The sequence below is a fragment of the Poecile atricapillus genome, chromosome 2 (assembly GCF_030490865.1).
Source record: "Poecile atricapillus isolate bPoeAtr1 chromosome 2, bPoeAtr1.hap1, whole genome shotgun sequence".
In the NCBI taxonomy this organism is placed as follows: Eukaryota; Metazoa; Chordata; class Aves; order Passeriformes; family Paridae; genus Poecile; species Poecile atricapillus.
This window is the reverse complement of record NC_081250.1, coordinates 8,893,567-8,911,280: the sequence shown is the minus strand read 5'-3', so window position 1 is coordinate 8,911,280 and position 17,714 is coordinate 8,893,567. Positions and strand designations below refer to the sequence as shown.

Sequence of the window (17,714 nt, the reverse complement as noted above, 5' to 3'; positions counted from 1 at the left end):
GCCAAGTGGAAGGGGTAGGTGCCATGCAATCTACAGAGAAACTGGGGTTAGTGTGCTGCACTGGAATTACTGCCATGCACAAGGGACCCGAAAGAGGCTGCACCAGGAGAAAGCATTACAAAGTTCTTGTATCCACCAATGAACTTTGAAGCAGAGCATGAAAGAGTAAATGACGTAGCAGGTTCAAAAACTCCATCTTGGTTTTTCCAAACTGCTGTTTTTCCAGGAAGCTTAATTTAAATGGGATGGTGTCCCTAAACATACAAAATTAATCCCTCCTGTATGAAAAGATGGAACTTTTAATCCAATAGAACCTGGTTTTGAAAGCTGCCTCATCCCACTGTACATTTGTACCTAGCATTTGCTATCAAAAATGTTTTCTGTTATTATTTTGTACTATTTTGGCCAAAACTGAAGTTTAAGGAAATGTGCAGCCCTTGATGACCTATCACTTCCAATAAACAGGTCTCGTACATCCATGCAAATTATGTATTAGAAAGGAACAACATGAAATTTTCTTAAAAGCAACCTAGCAAGTAGGTTTTAAGGAGAAAATAACTAAATTAATCAGAAGAAATTCTGAATATAACATGGAGTGTGGATTTATTTTGTGTTTTAAGAAAAGGAGCTGGATGCAAGAAGTTGCACCAAAAAAAAAAAAAATGTTGACTGTGATGTTATTTCAAAAACCACACCGAAAGAGATGGAGACTGTTAGGTTTAGGTCAAGTGAATGATGACAGAAACCTGGAGCTGGAATTGTTTTTTGCACCTGGAACTGGAATTGCTGGTCCAATGATGTATTTGGATCAAGACCACATATCCAGTTCAACCACCAGTTTATGGAAATGCTGGTGTGTGGGTATCTCACTCCTGCAGGAATCTGCCAAATTCTGCCTTCTGCTGACTCATTCCTTGTGTTTTGCTTTCCTACCAAGGAAATGCAGCACTGCCATTGTAATGCTGCATTTTGGCCAGCTCTGACAAGCAGCTTTGGGGATCTGAAGGCAGAAGAGAGACTATCCAAAAAACTGGATCTTGAGCACATTTAGTGTTAAAAAAATTTCACTGTAGAACCCTGGTGTGACCTGTTTGTGTGTAACACTGTGAGAAGGACCACACTTTCCTAGGTAAGAAGATAAACATGTGGGTACAGATTTGCCACCCTAACTGTGTTCTTAACCTAAGAAAGATAATTTAAATTCTAAAGAAGATGACTTGGAATAAACCTAGAAGGTGAAGTTTGGCACTTTAATATAAAGCCTATGTGTATCCAGAGGAAGGCATTCAAACTCAACTCCAGATTGTCCTAATTTTATTTGACTTGGTTAATCAATTTTAAAGCATTTTTTACAATTTACATAATTTAAAGGAGCACATTGCATCCTATAAATATAAATTAACATTTTTAATAACTCAAGACATCACAACAAAGCCAAATTTTTAAATAAATTTCATGTTTAGTTATCTGGATCAAGAAGTAACATACATGGGGAGGGAAAAAACAGCATTAACAAGAAAACACTGTTTAGTTCTAAACTAAGTTTGTGCTTCTACATCAAAAACACAACACTGAAGTGACAGGAACTCTGCAAAGAACTTGAAAAGGTATATAACTGCTTAGTCCCAAAACCAAAGTACATATTAATTTTTTCTTCTACATGTTATTTTTTTCAGTTCTATCAAATTAGCATTAATGGTAGAGGGACAAAAGTACAATATACTAACTTTACTGCAAATACAAATTCTCTTGTAGCAGTTTGTTAGCTTGTTTTGGCTTAAGTTGAAATGCTTCTCCTGCATGAAAAACAAGAGCATATCTTTTCAATGTATTTAATAATCAACACATTTGTTAGTACAAAGCAGATGGTGTTCAGCAGGAAGGCATTATGTGAACATTTGAAAACACCATGCTTTTTTTTTTTTTTTTTTTTTTTTTAAAAAAAAACCCACTAAGCCACCCTGAAGTTTTGGAAGGCCAGATGTTCAAAGCTGGTGCACAGATGAAAACTGCACATCCATGATCTCTGCATGGAACTATCCAGAACCTGGCAGGTGTTATCATACACCATTAGTTATCTGCATGCTTTCTCACATCAAAACCAAATCATCTTTCACTAAACTTTGAAAATCTGGTCTTAGCTAAAAATAAACACTTTACTTCACTCCATTAATTTAACAAAGGGCATTAATCCATCTTTTGATTTTTGGTCGAGGACTAAAAATAAGAGCGAGATATCATAATCCTAATAATTGTGTCCAAATCTTCAAAACAATTACTATTTGTTTTCAAAACAGCAAAAAAAAAATCTCATAATTCTCAAAGCATTTTTGTAATTATTAAATGTTAAATAAATAAATTTATCAAATGTGTATTTATATTTACTACAGATTATTTTTTGAAGCAGATCTCAGAATAACTTCAGAAAGCTTTTTTAAAATAGAGTTGCTTTAGGGCTAGACCTAAAATAATTACATATTAGGGCAAAAGATGGAGTTAGAGAGTCAGCCTCTGAATGCTTCTTAAAAATAGGTGCTTTGAATACAGGTTTAGAAATGAAATTAAAAACCATGTTTTCAGTCACACTGAAGAAAACATCTGCGAAGAAAAAAGGCCCTCATCCTTAAGATTGAAGAAAAAGATGGTAAGGAGAAAAAAAAAAAAAAAAAGCACCGTTTTCCCAAGTTGCCCAAATCACACACAGACACAGGAAGGTTACAAATGCCATTCATGAAAGAATGCACCACAAACATCAGCATTTATTCATTTTGAATTTTTTTTTTTTTTAGCAAATGACAAAAGACTCAGCTCACTGGCTTCACTTTTGTTTACCTTTTGCTTACATTACACATTTAAACATTTGTCAAAACTTACTAAAGTTGTCTGCATTCATGCACAACTAGAAAACATCCTTAATTTATTTAAACCAGAAATGCATTACCAGAAATGTATTAACATTGTTCACTACTAAACATTAAAAAAAAAAAAAAAATTAAAAATAAAAGTTGAAATTATTAAAAAGGTTATCCTGGAACTGTTAACTTCACAGCAGACTTGAACTACTAATTGGCTCACATTTCAAATTGGAAAAAGCAAGATTCATGCTAGTGTTAGTGTACATCTTGCCCTAGCACTACTGAAGGATCATGGTTCACCTTGATCACAGATAAGAAAAGAAAAGTGCATACAGAAGTTTACAACAATTTTAAGGACAAAAAAATGGTCCGATTGATGTGGTCCCAACAATTAACTCAAAAGTCTATGACAAATACGAGCTTCTGTGAGCTACTTATACTACTTAAGATTGAGTACGGATATACAGAAAGTTGAATTCGTTTGAAATCTTCAAAAAATGTTCCTGTCAATCCTCAAATGGTGGCTGTTATAGCTTAAAATTTCTGTTAAATGCGTGCGTTGAATTACTTGTTATCCAAGCGTAGCAGCTGCTCCTTACCATTTATTGTTAGCGACCTTAACTGGCCATCTTCTTCAACTTCTACTCTTTCTTGTCCATTCTCAAAAATTCTGCAGGACAAAAACACCATGAGCCATTTTAGAGCACTGCAGACAGTTTTAAACACACATCAAACCCTGGGTTTAGATAACAAACTGTAAGGGAGCACCACCTGCTTAATGCAACTGTACTTGGCAAGCTTTGGTATTTACCAGTGCTGGAGCTGTCACCAGTAACCATCTGCATTTCCCCACTGCTTAGTCAGGAAAATTGCCTTCTGGAAGTTGGAATCCTCCAGGATGTAGAGTTCACAGTTACAGCTGCCACCTCATACACTGTCACAGTTGTGCTCACACTACACACTGTTATCTAGGCCTAAATGCTCTGACAGATTAACTGCACAATCTTGTCAGTGCATTTAGTCCCTAGCCATTTGTTAAATGTATGATATTGCAGAACTAATCACAATTTTGAACACAAGACAGACTTTAATCCACTTTCAATTTGATTGGACCAAGTAATCTGTAGACCCACTATACACGAACGTTATGACCAGCATGTATGTTATAAAATTCAAGTATCCCTGACTGAAAAGAGAGATTATTAAAGAGCTTTTGAGTTTTCAGATTTTTCTGGAATACACTCACAGAAAAATATCATGACCACACCACCATTTGATCCAGAGGCTGTTTTTAAGTGGTCAAGATGATAGGAGCTCTCCAGCACAAAAGTTCACAGAAGAACCTTGCACTTAAAAGTATGGGACAGAAGTTAACAAACAAAAATCCATCCTCCCTTGCTTTTCCATAATTTTTTATTAAGTAATGAAATTACATTGAACTACTTGTTCAGTACTCCTATATTGATTATAATATTCCATGTACGTTATTCTATAACTAAGACTTGGGTTTCCCAAATGCAATGATTTCCCCACCACAAGCATGAAATGGAGAGAAAGTACACTGTGCACAGGACTTGAAAATTCACTTTCCAACAAACAGGCACATTTTTCTCCAAAGCAGGCTTCAGTTGCTTATTTCACTTAACAGACAGAAAAAAAAATTACTTCACTCAAACACTGCCTAGGAAAGTACACTAAGCAGATGCTAGGGAAAATTCTTTCATAATGTCTGGAAATCTAAAATCCTTCCCAATTCCCAGCTAAAAGCTTCACAACCAGTAGACACCAAGCACACTTTCCTTCCAGAAGCTGAAGCTGACTGGGCAGACAGTAGTCAAGTAGTCTTAGTAAAATGTGCAGCACTACACAGCAGGTTCTGAAGCCTGAAAGAGCTCCAGCACTAAGTAACTCAACAATGCCAAGAAGATACAGAGAACCCAATAAAATATTTCAAAATGTTTTTAAGCATTCAGAGGAATCCAAATAATATGATGAACGTAGTAACAAAAGTAAAAAAACAAAAACATGTGTCACTGTATGTGTGTGTGCGCAAAGATACAGTATATTTATATGCATGTAAATATAGTTTCATATAAACATATTTATATCACTTACCTCTTTGTAGTAATTTTTCTGCCATTAACTATTTTAGTTGAGGTTGATACTGATTTGAAGTTTCCCATCCCACTGCCACCAAATGATGTAGAGGAGAACGATGAAGTAAGGCCTCCATGTCCCAGTGAGCCAAACGAAGTAAAACCTATTGAAAAAGAAGGCATTTGAATAAAATGCAATTTTGCTTGACTGTGGGATCCACTCAGACTACATCCTACTTTTAAGGAAGCCCTCAGCTGCTTGCATCACACAGCATCAGTGACTAGATGGCATTAACACCAGCATGAGAATAAAACCACAGCTCCAGCCCCATCCATTTCTCTCATATGGACCCACAGTTCAATTTTCAAATGCACAGCATTGCCCAAAAACCATCTGTCAACTCCTCTCCTGAAAAGGCATTCAGCCTTTATCCACCCTCTGCACTCAGGGGAAAGCCAGCAACTCTAATGACTCTGATCATCAGCTTTAGTGCAGATGTTGGGATGCCCCGAGCTGACAGAACAAGTCCTGTGTCAGTAACATCCCAACCAATACCCAGATTCCCAGCACTCAAACTGACTAAGTAGTACCATGGGGTTTAGGTACATGTTTTTCAGGACCTGTAATAAAAGCCATCACACTCCTGAAAGCAAACAGAACAAAAGATTTCTAAAGCCATAAAGAAACTGTAGCACCAAAATAAAGAAAACAGAAAGTTCTATTTCTTAGAGATTTGTTCACTCTTTATGAACTTTCAGTTCATATACCAAATGAAATTGGAAAATGAAATGAAATACCAAATACTCTAACTATGGCTTTATTTACATTTACACCTTAGAGAGAACAGTTTAATAAAAAAAAAAAAAAGGAAAAAAAAAAATCAGTCACAGAATTGCATGAATGGAGAAGCCAGGTTATTATACTGCAATGCTTTGTGAGCCCACATTGCATTCTTTCTTAAATGTTTTTATATTTACCTGCGTCAAATGGAGAGAAACCACTTCCAAAAGCAGGGAATCCACCAAAGGCAGAGAAAAATGATCCTCCACCGCCTCTGTTTCTGCTTCCCCTTGGACCCCGCCTGCCTCCAAAGAAGTCCTCAAAAGGGTCTTCTACAAAACAGAAGACAACATTTAAGTGGTCAATATTACTGAGTGATTCTGTGTTTAATCATTAGGGATTCTTTACTTAAAAAAAACCAAACAAAACGTTTTTCTTTAACAGGTAAGATTCTTCCTTTAAAATATTTGAGGCTACTGAACTAAGACTCCCCCAAAGGTAATTCCTATGCCCCTTCTGGTCTAAATTCTGCTTGCTTCTGGACCTAAAAGTAATTTTATATATAAAAAATAGTTGATTTCCTTATTTTATCTGTTTAGCATTAAAAACTATTAAACCTAATGGAAAATACTGCATTATTTATAATGCAATATACAGGTACCTGAACTTTCCAGCTTATTTCTATTTAAGATTTATTGTGGATCACCATGATCTGAAAAGTAACTTCCAGATAGGTTGTATTAATTATTGAAATCTAAAAACAGCAGCCAGGGATTGATGACTCATAATCCTAAAGTGTTCCAAGTGTTTAATTTAGCACCTGCCACATTAGATACTCCAAACACGTATTCCGATGCACATTTAGCAGCAAAGTATGGAGGTTTACACACAGTGTCCCAAAGAGGCATTCGGTCTGTATCAAGCAGAAGGAAGAGGGCAAAAACAGAGAAAGGGGGTCATGGATAAAATGTTATTTCAAATTCAAGTTCCACTGTTATGTCATTCAGAAGAGCTATTGTTCCATCCCACCAGGAAGACAATAGTCTCTTTCCAAAAAGGACAAATAAGATGGGGGAGGTGTTGGGCCATGGGGTACAACACCAGCACCTATACAAGCAGTCTTTATTTACTAGAATTATCAGAAAACTGCTTTTTTCTAATTCTCTTGAGACAAAGAGCAACAGAAGAAATCTGCAATCATAAACCAGAAAGTCAATAAACATAATACTTGGATTAAAACCAGAAAAGTTTAGGAACTAGAACCACTCTCTTCATCAATCACAATTCTCCCAGAATGAGTGTTATTAAGAACACAAATGATTTCACCAAGTCTTGCACATACTGACTCAGTACTGAAAGCTCAGAATAAGCTTTTAAAGAAAAATGCAGAACCTGGTGATAGCAGCAACATAGTGATGAAAGCAAGGAGAGACTTGTGACTGCCTGACTGTTCAGAACTACAACTGACAAAGAAGATCAGAAATGCAGTATTTGTATCAGAATGCACTTCTGGTACCTCCACAAAAATCCAAGCTGATTTATGATAAGTAATTTATCTAATTTATACCAAGTTAATGCAATATGAATTAAGCATCATTAAGCAATCAATATGGTAATAAAAATATATAAGTTACCATCTGGTTTATGTGCAATTACTTAAATGTGAAATGTCACAATGTATTTATGCTGAACAAGGGCAGCTGCTAAAAAATACCCCTACCCCTCTCCTAACATCCATAGTTATTAAAACAACACAGGACCAAACTTTTATTCTACATGCACTGGCAAGCAAGATTTTTTCCTGCCTCAGACACTTTTTGTAGCCTAGTTTTTTTCCAAGTAAAGCAAGTTTTTCCCAATTTAAAGATGACCTGTTAGTACCTTTATAGAAGTTAACCAACACTTGAGCATGGACATATGGGAATTATTATAATTTCCAAAACAAGCACTATGTCCATTTTTTAAAAAGGCCAGTTTTGTCAGTCTAGCATATCAACCAGCAAGTACAACCACAGCAGTTAATTGTTTTGTAGTCCAATTTATTCTCACAGGAATGACTCATAGGTTAGTTATGAAGGTCACTCATTCACGTGTACAAACGATCTATACTATATTACTCCCACTGTTAAGCTTTCTATTTATAATCCAAATTTTCTCGTTACCTGGAGTTGGAATAAAAACAAAACAACCTGTCATGTAAACTCTGAGTTTTTAATCTCCCACAGTGTATCAGCCTATTCTGCAAGTGAATCTCTCCTCCCCGGCACAACAGCTGCAGAAACAAAGTTATTTAAGGGAAGAACACGGACTCTCCTAAAGATCCCTGATATCAACCCAGCTTCTCAGTGGATTACTGCCACACCAAAGCCTAACCAAGACTTGGCCATGCCTTATCAGCCCACACAGCAAAGGAAGAGGTCAACACTTGGTATCAGCACGTGTGACCACGTCAGGTGACTGCTGTCAGCAGCCCTGGGAACATCCTCCAGCGCTCTCCCTGTAATTCGCTCAAGTGAGACAGACCAACCACTCTTCCGCAGTGCACTGCAGAATGCTCAGCAAGATGGATTATGCCCAGACAGGAAAAGGGGCAGGACTTGTCAGAGAAACTATTCCTTTATGATTTTGACAGCCAAGTACAGCAGGCAGAAGGAAAAAAAATATCAAACACATTGAGAGAAAGCAGCAGAAGGCTGCTGCACTATCATTTGCTGTTTCTAGCAACAAATACACATTAATACAACCTCACAGCTACTCAGACCCTGTTTATGTTTTTACTTCCTAAATCAGGATGATTAATAGCACCACTCAGCAAAATAATAACATTTCAGCCCTGTACATCTATTTAAGCAGAACCCTTGCATCCCTGATAACCTTTGCACAAAAAAGGCCTTTTCCAAACAGTTCAAATGCAAGGTGTTGGAGTTTAATTATTCCTCTTATTACAGTCATTTTGGTAATTCCAGTCCATTTTTTTTACTGAATGTGAGCAGCATATCAGATTAAGAATCCTAAGCAGCAAAAAGAAAATAAAAATAAAAAAAACACAAAAAAAAAAAAAAAAAAAAAAAAAAGACAAAGCCGTTTCTAAGAAGGCAAAAATACATACATAAATATAACTTCCAAGATTCAGAAAATCAAAATGCTAAACCTGTGATACTTAAAGAGTATTACTATCTACTGGTTGGAGATAAATTCAGTGTATTATAATCTAGGTATTACCAGAAGCTTATGGGAGGACAGAGTATTAGATTCAGTTTCAATAAAAATGTTGAAGTACACTTCTAATACCGAATGCCAGTGAGAAAGACTTCTTATCTATCAACAACAGCAGATGACACAAAACATTTTGGAAAAAGGCAAATGCTTAAGCAAAGAACTCATGGTAGCCCATTGCCAAAACATCAGGCAAAATGAAGGACTTCAGGACTCTTGCCATTACTAGGTAGGAAGACTGAAGATCTGGAAGTCAAGAAGTTAATGTACAGATTGGAACAGAAAACCCCCAGCAACACACAAGATTGTATACTAACAAACCTGTCTGAAAATAATTGTATTGGAGGTAATGTTTCCAGGAAAATTTACTTTCTTTAGATAAATCATTGCTAGTTCAAGTGCAACAACTGTCTTGTTCCTCTGGGTAAAACATTAAACTTGCTACCTGCAAACCATGCAGTATTACCTTGCTTTTCTGTAGCCACAGGAAAAGAATTTCACCTCTAAACAGGTCAAATAACAACAACTACTGTAATAAATATTTCACTGCAGCTCAAAATAAGGCAGGTCATGATCTCTCTACTCTGAGGAGCCCCCAGCTGTAACACAGAAACAGGATTTTTTCCCTTTCAGTTCATGGCAGAATACTGCTTAAAAGATGTGATTGTTTTCCTTTCCTGCCTTGTGATCATGGAACCAAACAAGTTGCACTAATTCACTGATCCAAAAGAAAACACTGAGTTGTTACTTTCTGTTGCACCATGAGCTAATAATCTCTTTCAGCACTGGAACAACTGGTGCTTCGGGAAAAACATGGGCAGGAAAGCACCATACAACAGGGGAAGGGAGGAAAGGAGGCAAACCCCACAATTTGAAGCAGTCCACAATGCAGTTAAAACTCAAAATTCATTATAGCAATGTAAGACATTATCATGTATTGTAATTTCAGCTAAACTACAAGCATCACATTTCCCATGGCAGTCACTACGCTGTCTTTCCTATGGCAGTCACCTCTACCAAGACCCCTGTATCCTGGCTGATGCTTGGGGAACTCGATCAGGAACTGAAATGCTGAAAAGAGCATCTCCAGATGAAAGCAAGTTCAGCCACATCAATTCTTTGCTAGAGTTCACAGTGTGGCTATAAAAGCAACTGTGCTGGCTACAAGGCAGGCAGGAGCAGAAGTGCCCAAGGGACAAAGGCAGCTCAAGAAGATTCTTTCAGTCACAGAAGGATGCTATTGCTGACCACATTCCACTGCAATGCCATCATTCACCTCCAAGAATCAAAGGTGTTGAAATAAAAGGTGAGCTGTCAGCAAATGCTCTCCCATGCATGTACTGTCACAATCAGATGTTGGTAATCTTTTTGGGACAGTGTGCAAAGGGAATTACCCTGTCCAAGTAGGGCCACTGCTCAGGCCCCACTCACTGAACCACCTTCCCAACCAGTGGACCTTCTTTCCTTTATGCTCTGCCACCAGAGCCTCACTACTGCCTGTGTCAAAACACAACACCTGAGCCAAGTGCTCCTATTGCAGATGCAGGAGGGTGGCACTCCCTGCAACACAGGATAATGGAGAAAGGATAAAGGACACTGTGCAGTCACCATGGAAGGGCACAGCCAAACACAAGGGCACTGAGCATTGCTGCAGTAAGCAAGGGCTGCCTGCCCCATCCTCTCTTTATATCAAAAGCATCCTGTAATGACTTTATACATCCTGCCAGAAGAGAATCTCAAATGTAGGTCTGAACAATGCGTTTATGCAAAGGGCTACAGATACAATACCTACAATACAACAGAATTCTTGGAGTAGATGTTTTATACCTTGTATCCTTATCTGAAAAAAGTAGATGTTTTTGCAGTAAACACACACAGAACCTCATGCTAACAGCTCTGGAGAGCATTCAGGCACTAAAAAACACACTGTAAGAACTGAAGGGGCTACAGAAACCTGCAAGCACTTTTGCATGGAAATATTTTCTTCCTTAGAAAGTAAGCACACTGTTGATGCCCCTTACTGAGGGGAGACACTAAGATGGTGTTGCAAGCACTGTTGCTTCACCAGCCTAATGTTACAGCACGGTCTTCGTAATTGTTCACTTTCATAAATTATACGTCAAATAGATCTGTTTGCCCCACTCATTTAATAAATTACCAGAAGAAGCGTTTGGAAGTCCTTCTAATGATACACAGCAGAGATCTTGGGATTCGTTATTTTCTAGAAAAGGAGACCTAAAACATCACCTTTGCATGACATCTATATGGTAATTACAGAGATGTTAGAGTACAGTAATCAGCATTTCATACTTATTAAATGAATGCTCAAATGTTCAGGCACACCTTAAAAATGGAGGAAATTTCCATTGCCTCTGTATGACCTGCACTCCTTAGGCAATGTTCAGCATTTTTGCTCTGACCAATTTAACCAGCTACCTGTCCAGGAAAACCAAATCAAAACATTGTCTTGGCGACTAACATCCTCAATTAGACTGGGATTCCCAAGACAAACTTTTGCTGGTACGCTATCAAACAGTTTCTCAGTCTATCTAATGGGACATTAGAAAAATATTAAAGTTTTAAGATAGACATAAGAATTTGGAGCAAGGCCTCCTCCCTTCAGCAGGGATTATTATTAGTTTGGCCAAGGAGCCACAGCACTACCTTCTCCTCTCTGATAATGCTGTCTGGGTAAAACAATTCCTGTATTTCAAAAACCCTCTTCAACCTATCAAGTTATTTCAGAAAAATTAATAGTGAGATTTGGATCATTCAGTGGATAATTATGACCTAAGACTGATGGTTATGAAATAAAACTGCACATTCATACCAAAGCAATGAATGCACACACAAATCTGTGAGCACTTCATAAACTGGACCAAAAGCAGCAAATTTACGTCAACAAGAAGAATAATTATCAAAAAAAGCACTGCTGTTCAAGACAACTTTAACTGAAAGCCACCTCCATTTTCAGTTTTAATAACCCATTTTACTAACAAATGCATTTTGCCTTAGAACATTTAAACAACCAATTACCAGAAATGGGACAGTATGTGAATTAAAACCATGATCTGATTCTTATGTGAATCTTTTGCCACAGCAAGACAACTTTCTATCCTTGAGACAAAGTTTGATGAAGCTGTCCCATTCAGGAAAAACATCCTAAAATATGTATCATGTAGAGTTTGCAATGATTACTGCACATAAAATTTCCCCTCTCTTGTCAGGTTCAGACTCTTGCCTGGATACTAAAAGTAACTCACTGTACTTTTCCAGAACAGTACTGCTTCTTTTTATATAATCAATATTACAGTAGTCAATCTGAAGTAATTCTGACCTTTGATGGAACCAAGCTACCTACAAGATAACTAGCTAGCTGACATTCTCTGTGACAAATATTTGTATCTAACTAACTGTATAAAGGTGTTAAGTTTCATTTTACCTTTCATTTCCAAGAGTATAGATTTTGAAGTATCACCTAAACAAGGTAACCAGAATTCTCAAAGGAAAACTCCATAGAATCCCTATGGGTTTATATGCATTAGATGAAAGTACATCATGAATTCTACTTCACGGTCTAAAAAAATATTTAGGACATTTATACATTACCATCTCCAAATGTACACTGAGAAAAATAAAGTGTTTAGGAACCACAGCAAAACTGTCAAGACTATAATCAATGTTTAAAGAGATCCCACAAAGAGATGTCTCTTGGGACACAAAAGTCTAGAGGGGGCATCCACCAGGAGCAATTTATTGTGTCACATTAGTAACACATTCTACCAGGGAGAAAAGCCTGGTTCCTTGTGGGATTCATTTAACTACACACACAGGCACTGGAAGCAGTTTGAAATGCCCTAAATCATCCTGTCAAGCTTTTAGATACTGCTGCAGGAGGATATTGGTCTGCTGTAGGCCCTGAGTTGCATTTCCTAGCCCCTACACAAATTACTTGAGCATCATTGATACATCTGGAGACAGCTGAGATGGTTTGAAGTGTGCATGAAGCTTTGAGTCTAGAAAAAAACCAAACAATTAACTCCTTAAAGAGTTTCTGTTGGGTAATGTTATGACCTTGTTATACCAACTCCATCTTTCAGAGTAACTCCTCACTACCTTCCAACACAAAACCCACTCCTGAAGTGAGAATCTGAAAAGCCTCTAAACCGAAACCAAATCAATTCTTTAAGAGCCCAGAAACACAGCCCACCCTACACCAAAGCACATCAATTTCTGTTCCTCAGCGTGAAACAGCAGTCTTTAATCAACACACCTCCATTACCAGTGGTAACACTGGGATCCTTCCCTCCTGCTGAAGTCGAGAAGAAAAGAGGTCCTTGAAAAGTTTACAAGTAAAATACAAATAAAACACAAGGAACTCAAACCAAATCAAGGCAAGCACTACATATAAATGGAGTAGGATATAGCTGAAGTATGAAAGTTTAAGTATACTGACATGAGAAACCAATGCCTACATTAAGAGTAAACAGTGAGTTCCAACGTCAAAGAATGGTCAGAGAGCCATGGGACAGACTGAACACCAGATCACCAGACACTGCTGTAACAAGGCAGTACTTTGCAATGCAAACTGTAGCGCTGCATAGGAAGCACCAACTTTTCTTCCTGTCACAAGGATCACCATTCATCTGTATGTTAGAGGCTAAAACCTACCCCTAGGAGAGCTCACCACGAATACACACTCTGCTGTAATCATGCATTTCACAAAAAGCAAGCTCACAAATCCCAGAGTAAGTTTAGCATTTGTCATAGTACCAGATCAAGTTTTAAAAAGTACTTGCCTTCATGCACCCCTAGTTTTACAAAGAATTTTCCTTAAAAAAACAGTGAAAAGAAACTGTGACTGTCTCCAGTGCAACACACAGCACATAACATTAACTCTGCTCCATTTGGAAGTGTTCAGAGCTGTTTCCAACAGTATTACAGATTTTCATTTTAAGTCTGAAGGCACTCATCATTTTAAAGCTGCCACAGAAGTCTTAATACATTCTCCTCTTTTCTACAGATGAATTAAGGTGCCTCTGTTTATAAAGAAAACTTTCTGTAACTGCAAGAGCAGTGCAGTATAGCTCAGTAGAGTTGAACAGACTCAATTCATAGCACAATTTCAAAAATTCTTCACATCCATAAATTTACAGGAATTATGCATATGAATGCTGCTCTTCACATAATCAATGACAATCAGGGTATAGAGTCCCACCTGCATTCTGTGGGCTTCACTACGTGCCACTTCAAACTGTATAAAAAGTACAAATGTTTTAAAGTATTTATTCAATTTCATCTTTGATTCTACCAGTGCACATTTTTAGAAAACCTGACCTCAGTCCTTAGTTGGCTTAAAATATCAATTACAACTTGAGTACCTCCTTAAGAAGTTACTAGTTCCACAGAAAACTCAGCAACAAGTTGAAAACACCGCCATTTTAGAAGATAAATTCTCTTATTATTCAGGACAGAACTGTTACACTAGTGTTTCAACACAGCAGAACCTACAAGGGCTGCAGTTCACCAACAGAAATGTGCATGCTATACACGCAATTCTACTGCCTGCTTTAGGAATGATAAAATGCATTACGTTCAGCTGAAAGCACACGTATTTTTATGTTGTACTATCTTGAAATATTCATGTATGTGCAAAGATTAATTCAAATACTTTTTACAGGAATTTGTGAAAAAAAATAGTTTGGAGTCACAACTACCCATGTTAAAGAATGTCTTAAACATCTTAAAGAAAAAAAAAAAGAAAAAAAAAAGTGTTTACTTTGGAACCTTCTGACTAGAAAAAACTCAAGAACTTATGCTCAAATCCAAAGCTTAACTGAGGGTTTTAGGCCTCTGGTCACTGACACTGCAACTATCCACAAAGTAGAGAGGCAGCATAGGAACTATTAGTTTTCATTAATTGGCATGCACGTAACACTGCTGACACTGCCAGCACCTTGGGAAGAAGCAGAGCCTGTGCTCAATACTCTTAACTTCAAGCTGACAAAGGCAGCGATCAATGCATGAAGTAGATAACCTGCTTTTGAATAAATAAATAAAACTGGGTGTTAAACAGAGGAAGAATGTCTCTCTAGGTCATTAGTGCAGAGGTATGTTGTTAAGTCCACTGGTGCCCCAAGGCAAGATGGATCACTGCCTCTACAGGAGGGGCTATGGCAGCTGCAGTATCCCATGGAAACACTGGCAGCAGTGGTACCTCCATTTGATAAGCTGGATAGCTCTGTGCACTGTGCTGTACAACCTTACTTCTAAGGAACCCAAAGGGCAGGGCCTCAGTATTCTTTAAGCCTATACTTTATTTAACAGCAGAACTAAACTTCGTGGCTTTAAGGTTAATCATGAATACTGACATTTTCAGAGACACCAAGTTAAGTCTGCTCCCACTATTGATGAAGTACAATCAAAATCAAACAGAGTCAATGTCAGTCTCCCACTAGCAGCTAGAACATCTCAACTATACAATTTGTGATAAAGGCATTTGATTGAGAACCAACTATTTTGTTTAATAGATTTTCAATCAAAGATAATCAAAAGAACTGAACGCTCTCTCCCATCTTCTTCACACTAGCTTCCTACTCAACATCTTGCTCAGATTTTTCCAGGTTTTCTATCACACAATCATAAAACAACTGAGTTTGACGGGGATCTGTAGAGTTCATCTGGTCCAATCCCCTGCTCAAACAGGATCAACTGGAGCGGGACTTCCAGGACCACTCCAGATGCCTTCTGGCTATCTCTAAACATGGAGATTCCACAACCTCTCTAGACAACCTGATCCAACACTGTTGCCCTCGCAGTACAGCTGTGCTATCTTATGATCAGGCAGACTCCTGTACTTCCATTTGTGGTCATTGCCTCTGATCTCTCCTCTCCCTTCCCAATGCATTGATGAGACTCGTACCCTGGACTTTCTCTATACTGAACAATTCCAGCAAATCTCTCAACCTGTTCTTCATGTGAGAGAAGCTCTTATAATTAATTATCTTAGTGGCCTTCCACTGGACTCTGTCCAGTAGCTCTGTTTCTTTTACTGTGGAGCCCAGAAGTGGACCCAGTACTCCAGATGTGTCCTAACCAGTGCTGAGATCACTCATCTGAACTGAAATTCTTTTCTAGTACTTCCTAAGATTCTTATTTTACTGCCTAGAGTGAAGAAGTTGCACCTACCCAGTTCAGAGCCCACCTGTTGCACTATATTAGGAATGGCAAAGTACGACACACGCTCTCTTAGCTGGGCTGCCCAAGAGAGCAAGTTTTATTATTCCAGATCTTATTTTATAGATAGTTTCGAGAGGTAAAACTCTCATTGGTCATTAAACCAACACATCACTATTATTGGACAAATAGGAACTACACCCTTTGACTGTTTCTTGCAAGTAAACAACAAGGATCCAAACAGCACCTGCAAGGTTGTTGTCCTTCTCTAAGGACTGTCTGGATTCCTCCTAATGCTTTCTCAGGCCAGAGTGAGAACCTTGTGTGACTTAGTTTCACACAGGCTCTGTGTTCCCTGCCTGCTTTCAGCATCCATACCCACCCGTTTCACTCATCAGTATTTTGCTAGATGCTTCCTCCAATCTTCCTTTTCCTATTTTCAGTTGATTTCACACTGGATCCAATTGCCCAGTTCAGCTGCCTATCTCCTACCAGACCTTTCCTCTAGCTACTTATCTAATTCACCAACTAGCATTCTACTGCATTCAACCTCTAGCCCTTCAACCTCTTTTCTAATCCTTCATTAGTCATCTAACAGCTGATGATCCTGAAATAGCAAACGATTATATATAAAGATATAATTAAAAGCTGAGCTGAATTACCCCTTAATGTTGCCAAAGATAATAAATTACTTTTAAAAATATTAAAACATTTACAAACATTATTACAGAGATAAATCAATATCTACATACTGAACAGAAAGAAAGCTTGTTTTTTCAAGTACATTTCTTGCAGCTTTCAGTATGAAACTTTCTCACAGTAAATACTGAACACAGGATCTGTTCTGCTTTATAGGCCAGCATTTTGCTGAGTTGAACATACACAGAGAGATTGCATAAGAATCCCAGCACCCCTGAAAAGACCTTCACTACAGCAAACAACGTCACAAGCCAGAAGACCTTCAGCATGAGGGTAAAAATATTACTTTGACAACTTTTATCACATATTGCTTCCCTTAGTGAATGCTTCCTACATGAAGAATTCAGGCCTCAAGAACTATTTTATCTGAGTCTCTAGGGGCTCTACACCCCAAGCAAACAAGTGACATGAATTTGGGAGAATGTTTAGATTATGTATGCAACTGCTCCTATTCTGATAGAAGAAAATCAGTCCTCCTAGGACACAAGTTCACATACAAGTTCACATTGAGAGTTATGCTGGTAACAGTTACAGTTAAGCTGTCCCATTCAGAAACTCTCGAAGTTTTATTTTTTAATTTATTTACAGATAAAAAAGAGAAATCCAACAGACTTAGTTAGCCTGCTCAAATTCTCAAGAAGAAATTCCAGTATGCATTTTTTCTGTTGAACATTACTTCTTTTCAACTTAGAGAGACACTGAAGATATCATTTGGTGGTTTGGCAAACCAGGCCTTCCAACAAAACATGAATTGGCAAGCCATATCTTTTCTGTACTATAAAATTAATCAAGAAGCAGGTATGAAGAAACAAAGATTCCAAATATTATGCAAAATACCAGTTGTTTGCCTAATTTTCAGAACTAATTCTAATACAAGTACACTAGCTATGT

At 37.7% G+C, this 17,714-nt stretch overlaps 1 protein-coding gene and 1 long non-coding RNA gene across 6 annotated transcripts in view; one reads left to right on the top strand and one right to left on the bottom strand.

The window, feature by feature from the left end:
• DNAJB6 (DnaJ heat shock protein family (Hsp40) member B6) overlaps positions 1-17,714 on the bottom strand; it is an 86,361-nt gene that overhangs the window by 55,423 nt on the left and 13,224 nt on the right. For all 4 annotated transcript variants that reach the window (XM_058831911.1, XM_058831914.1, XM_058831912.1 and 1 more), the window contains exons 6-8: positions 5,930-6,064; positions 4,971-5,115; positions 3,455-3,525 (exon numbers count right to left, since the gene is read on the bottom strand). In XM_058831911.1, the coding sequence (XP_058687894.1) occupies positions 3,455-3,525; positions 4,971-5,115; positions 5,930-6,064 (351 nt within the window). The remainder of the gene's footprint in view (positions 1-3,454; positions 3,526-4,970; positions 5,116-5,929; positions 6,065-17,714) is intronic.
• Positions 508-17,130, top strand: LOC131575875 (uncharacterized). Of its 2 annotated transcripts, none has more exons than XR_009276875.1 (3): positions 508-1,129; positions 6,177-6,230; positions 16,980-17,130. It is a non-coding gene; the product is annotated as an uncharacterized LOC131575875 (long non-coding RNA). The 2 variants fall into 2 exon arrangements; XR_009276876.1 differs by lacking the exon at positions 16,980-17,130 and adding an exon at positions 7,958-8,065.